General features: G+C 43.4%; 1 protein-coding gene across 1 annotated transcript; it reads left to right on the top strand.

Annotated features, from left to right (window-relative positions):
• Positions 1-221: 221 nt before the first annotated feature.
• LOC143826446 (olfactory receptor 14A16-like) lies at positions 222-4,059 on the top strand. The gene is made up of 2 exons (XM_077315260.1): positions 222-414; positions 2,326-4,059. Exon 2 carries the CDS (start codon positions 2,350-2,352, stop codon positions 3,283-3,285), a length of 936 nt encoding a protein of 311 aa, XP_077171375.1. The 5' UTR covers positions 222-414; positions 2,326-2,349; the 3' UTR covers positions 3,286-4,059.
• Positions 4,060-5,997: the final 1,938 nt, after the last annotated feature.

Raw genomic sequence — 5,997 nt, 5'->3', positions numbered from 1 at the left:
TCCATCTAACAAAGGGCATATTTATCCCTCTAGGCATGAGCCTATGGGGATTCCTCACCAGCATAAGTTGGAGATGACAACAGTAAGCATATCAGACGCACTCCTGTTTTCATGCGCACCCAGTGATCCTGTCTTTCAATGGTCATATTTGAGTTTCTTTAGATAATCTGAAAAAGAAGTCTCAGTAGGAAAATAGTAAACCTTTTTCTGGGGGGGGGGCACTTCTTCAGTTGGTTGTGCTACACATACGAGAGCAAATTTCTTGGATTACTCTGCAGAACTTGGGAATATGTTTTTCCACAGTTTAGTCAGCTTCTTAATGGATAGTTTATAAAGAACAGGGGGAAATAGGCGACTTCAGAGAAGATCGAAGACACCTGCACCTGCAAATTGAAGTCCACATGAAGAAAAACAGTAAGTTATAGTTGGGTCTTCTCTACAGATCTCCTGAGCAGGTTCCCTGCCCACCCCCCCTTATTCTCTTTGTATTCTTACTTTGCCTTTCAGATTACTGTTTCTCAGTTTCTCTGTAATGCTATTAATTAAACTATACTGGCCTAAATCTAAGTCTTCCAGTGTCATGTCAATAAAAGCTTATAGATTAAAAAATGGAAATGGGGAATATTCAGGTAGATGTCTAGGAGTTCTTGCTCACAAGTTGGGAACCACATTCAAACTCAGAACAGTCTGCTGCCCTCATTTTCCATGCACACAATTTCTGCTCTGGATCACGTTCATGTCACACTTGCACAAGGAGTTTTATTGCTTGGAAACTCTGACCTGTGCTATCAGACAAAATGATATTCATGGTTTTTTACATAAGTGTCTGAAATTTAGAATAATTAGTTATGCATATAATCACTCCTATATTAAGAAATATAAGCAGTACATTCTATCAGTGTTTATTTGATTACATGAACATTGGACATTATGTTTGATCAGGCCAATGGCTCATCCAGTCCAACACTATGTCACACAGTATCCAAAATCTAGGTGCCATCAGGAGGTCTACCAGTGGGGCCAGAACTCTAGAAGCCATTCCAATTTTGCCCAAAAGCACCAAGAATATAGAGTATCACAGCCCCAGGAACTGTGTTCCAACTATACCTTGTGGATAATAGCTACTGGTGGACCTATACTCCATATGTTGATCCAGTCCCCTCTGGAAGCTGTCTATGCTTGTAATAGTGCCATCTGCCAGATGGCATTACTTATCTTGGAATACTGATTCCTAGAGATATTAAAAACATGGTGAGATTAAATTTAACAAGATGATTGCTGAGATATGCTTAGATTTGGACGATCTTAAAACTTTCTTTATGGGGTAAAGTAAATATAGAACAAAAGCTGATTTTTGTACCCCTCTTTTTACTCCATGAAGTCTTCTCGAGGGGGCTTACCATAGCCTACCCTTCCTCTCCCCACAACGGACTCCCTGTGAGGTAGTTGGGACTGAGAAATTTTTGAAAGAACTGTGATTAATCCAAGGTAACACTCCAGCTTCATATGGAGGAGTGAGGAATCAAAGCCAGTTCTCTAAATTAGAGTTTGTTCAAAGGAGAGCAGAGTCCCCAAACGATGCGGCTGGTCACAAAAGTGATCAGTTGATCTTCCTTCAGAGCTGTTCATTGGAGATGAAGTCTTAGAGCTTGCAGAATATGTCCCCTCCCAAATGAATAGGCAGATTTAATTTCAACAGACCAATTTAGTTAGGTTTTTTTTAAAAAATGTTTTATATGTGCTGCTAATAGGATGGCCAATTTCAAGGTGAGGTCCAAAGATCACCCAGAGTGGCATCAGTCCTCCAGTGTACAAAGATCATTTCCATAGGTCAACCCTCTGCTGTACAATGTTTGTGCTTCCTGGGCTTCACACTGAAATCTTCAGGGATTTATCTGTTCAGAGCTGACAACCCTGCTGCTGTAATGTCCCAAAGGAATTTGATCTCTTAAAGCCTCAAAGCATATTTTTATTTTTTTTAATCATATATTTCACAACAAAGAATGTATGTATGCTGCATTCAGACCAAACAGATGGCAAAACAGACAAAATTACTGCTATATTTCTCAAAGAGAGAAGGTTCCTCACACAATTCTACCACAATGATCACTCAAACAAATGCACCTGGAGAGGGGTTTCTGTGCTTCTGGTACCACTTTTGACTTCAGTGTTACTGAGTTACCCTTTCCCATTTCACACAGAAGACAGGAATTACGTGTGGAGACTGGAAATGCAATCATTGACAGCCAATTCCATCGCAGCTCTTAAAATTGCTACTATAAGACATTGCAATTCTTAATGTTTGCTTCTCTTTCCTTTTTCAAGGGTTGTGCAAGATGGTCCTGAAAAATGTTCAACAGCACTGCTGTGTCTGATTTTCTGCTCCTGGAATTCTCAGAGATCCGGGAACTGCAATTGTCCCACGTCAGTGCATTTCTGATGTTGTACCTGGCAACTATCACAGGGAACGCCCTTATCATTTCTTCAGTCGCCTTAGACCATCACCTGCACACCCCCATGTACTTCTTTCTGTTGAACTTGGCTGTGCAGGACCTTGGCCAAGTATCAGTCATTGCCCCCAAATCCATGATCAATTCCCTCCTGAATACCAGGCACATTTCTTACTCGGGCTGTGTTGCTCAAGTCTTCTGGTTTACCTTTTTTATAACATGTGACTTGTGCATTCTGACCGTTATGGCATATGACCGGTATGTGGCCATTTGCAATCCTTTACACTATGAAATGATAATTAGTAGGCAGGCCTGTGCTGAAATTATTGTTGGTGTGTGGACTGCTGGTTTTCTGTATGCAGGGATGCACACCATTGGGACTTTCACCAACCATTTCTGCTCAAATGTTGTCAATCAGTTTTTTTGTGAAGTCCCACAAGTGATAACGTTGTCTTGTTCTGACATAAACCCCCTTGAAATGAGTACCATTGGGACAGGAGTTGTCCTTGGACTGAGCTGTTTTGTCTATATCATTGTAACTTATGTGCACATTTTCACCACGGTGTTAAGATTGCCTTCTGCAAAGGGGAGGCAGAAGGCTTTCTCCACCTGCATCCCCCACCTCATTGTCTGCTCCACATTCATGTCTACTGCATGTGTGGCCTACCTGAAGCCTGCCTCTAAGACTTCATCTTGGTTAGATTTTATAGTTGCTGTGATGTATTCCCTGGTTGCACCTATGTTGAATCCAGTGATTTATAGTATGAGAAACAAGGAGATCAAAAAAGCCATGTCAAACATTTTCCAGTTGAGGTACTTTTCTAGAATGATATGATCATTAGATTGCATAGCCAGTGAATACCCATAGCCAGTTGGAGGCAGCCTCCTATCATGCTTTGCTCCCTTCCCCTTTTCCAAAAATGTGTTGTTGTTGTTTTGCAAAATGGTTCCTGCTTGCATGTAATTCTACCATTCTGTGCCCTTGATCACCTCCCCGCCTTCTCCCTTTCCACCCAAGTATGTGATTTTTAAAAAGTAGCTTTTTCATTACAACGCTGCTGTAGCAAAACCACAATTTTTTTACAGCTGTAAACACTGTTGTAACACAATCACACTTAAAGAAAATTAGATTTTCTTGGTGTACAGGGGAGGTAGGAGGATGGAGGATGGCAATGAGGAAGGGGATGTGCAAAAAATACTTAACATGGTGGTCATGGGGGGGGGACCCAAAGACAGGCAGCTGCAAATTAGGCAGCTGCAAATTAGATTCCACTTTGAAAGATGAACTTGTTGTAACTGGAAAATTTCTTCCTGGGGGTACGTGAGAGGACAATTTGGGTCTATGCCCCGAAAGGTGGATTTTAGTACAGGAATTGACAACTTAAGGCAACTCTTTAAAAAGGCATATCTAAACAAAATTACTAGTGCAGAAATGGTCTGGAAAATTCCTTGCTGTGGGTTAAGTGAGAGGGCAAGTTGGTTCTGCACCTGGAAGGGCAGATGTTAGACCGTTTATGCACTGGGAACTTCACTGCCCCAGCAACTGTGCAGGAGCACAAATCAGGGGCGGATGAGGCACACTGGGCCAAATGCTCCCCCATGTGGGTACAGGAAGAGGTGGGGCAACCTGCCACAACTAAAACTCCAGCCTGCAGCCCGGCATGAAACCTCCAGTGCATAAACGGTCTTATACAGGAAATAGAAGGAAAGGGTGGTAGAACCCTGTAGTTAGTGCAGAAAAAGTTTGAGGTGGATCCTGCCACTCCATTGAGGAAGTAAATTTCTTTAATGAAATACTTATACATCAACGTTTCTTTTTACTCAAGTTAGAAGCCTTCCTTGGAGACTGGAGAATCAAGCCCCATTCTCCAGATTACACTCCACTGCTCTTCAGCATTACACTACACTGGTTCTCTTTCAGCTGTAGGAAGGCTATCTGGAGGAAACAAAAGCAAAAGCAAAAGGAATGATGAAGGTTTTAAATTACTGTTGAGATCTCCTTGATGAGTTTTAATGCTTAGGGAGTGGCTATGTCCAAATTCCCATCAGTACTTGCAGGAAGTATGACAGCACCCTTCCTAGCTGAGCGGATAAGGCATCTGTATGGGCTGGATCCAGCCAGGCTTTTCACTCCATGTCGCCCAATTCTCCCTCTTTCTCTGTCTCCCTTCCAAAGTATTGTTTGTCCTGGCAGGTCACATGTTCTCAGCATACTGTTTTTGGTAGTCAAAAGGAATCACATATTCCATTTTAGGTTCTGGAAGTGAGAAATAGAAGATACCGCTCTGTATTGGATGATAACATTGGGATATAGAGTCACTTTCACTGAGAAGTGATAGCAGATCTGCTTCCCTACGTGAATGTTTCTTCTTTGCATCCTTTTGTGTTGTATACGTACTTTGAAAATAAACAAAATATTACAAAATGGCTTCAGTTTCATGTGCTCTTCCAAAGGGAACCAAGCTGGATAATAGAGACAGGGTTTAACGAGGATATTGAAATTTAATGTTTGCTGAACATCAGCTAGATCTAGTGCTTTTGTCAGTTAAAGGGCTGAACTTACTGGTGAAAAGGGAGGAAGGTGTCCGAAAGGTTATACTGTGGAACATGTGAGCTCTGTGTCCAGAACCTATGTGGGGAAGAGATTGTTGTACATGAACTGTGAGGCATTGAGCCTGGGATCTTTTTAAGGTTGAGGACCACCTCCGGGGGTGGCGAAGAGCCGGCGGCCCGGGCACCGCACATGCGCATTGCGCCCCTGGTGGTGAAAACGTGCATGCGCTGAGCTGCCGCGCATGCGCGTTTTCACTACCAGAGGGCACTAACGTGCATGCGTGGGAGCTCCGCGCATGTGCGTTGGTGCCCGCCGGCATGCCGGCGGCCGCCCCTACCTCTTCCCCCCCTCATAGCAGAAAACTAGCCAGGCCGCGAGTGAAGTGGCTGCTTTGGCGGCCGCTTCTCTCGCGGCCTGGTGAGCTTTTCTCTGCGGGGGGGGGGGGGAAGGAGAGGCAGGCATGGCGGCCCATCACCAAGGCCTTTGTGGCCCGGTAGCAGGCCACAGACCAGGGGTTAACAACCCCTGTTTGAAAGAACTGGGTGAATTGGAGTGAAATAGCTGCTGCATCCAACCGTAGAAGTTTAAGAGTTCTAATCAAACCTGAAGAATTCCTGACAGTAAAGAATGGCTCTGCTTCAGTTGAATGATGAGCAGTAAAGTTGCTAATGATCACTGGCATGTACAGGGGGCAGCTCTGACAACATCAGTATTATTAAAGTGGGCAACTGTGTAACACTCTCCCTGGAATATTTCTCCAAGATCCACACTGAATTCCAAAGAAAGTTATGTACATTCTAGAAGGATGACATACAGAGAAGGATAGAATGATGAGTATGTCGAATTCCATAAAATTGTGGAGTTTGTCCAAATCTGCTGGGATCATATTATAACATTTCATTTTGGGCAATGCAGACCTGTGTTTCAGCTTGATGAACAAAATCATTGGGGTCGATGATCACACTTCTCCTCTGCAAAGGCAGGAGCCAAGTC

The sequence above is a fragment of the Paroedura picta genome, chromosome 16, assembly GCF_049243985.1.
Source record: "Paroedura picta isolate Pp20150507F chromosome 16, Ppicta_v3.0, whole genome shotgun sequence".
Taxonomy (NCBI): domain Eukaryota; kingdom Metazoa; phylum Chordata; class Lepidosauria; order Squamata; family Gekkonidae; genus Paroedura; species Paroedura picta.
Note: the sequence above shows the minus strand (reverse complement) of the source record. Positions and strands in the feature narration are given on the sequence as shown.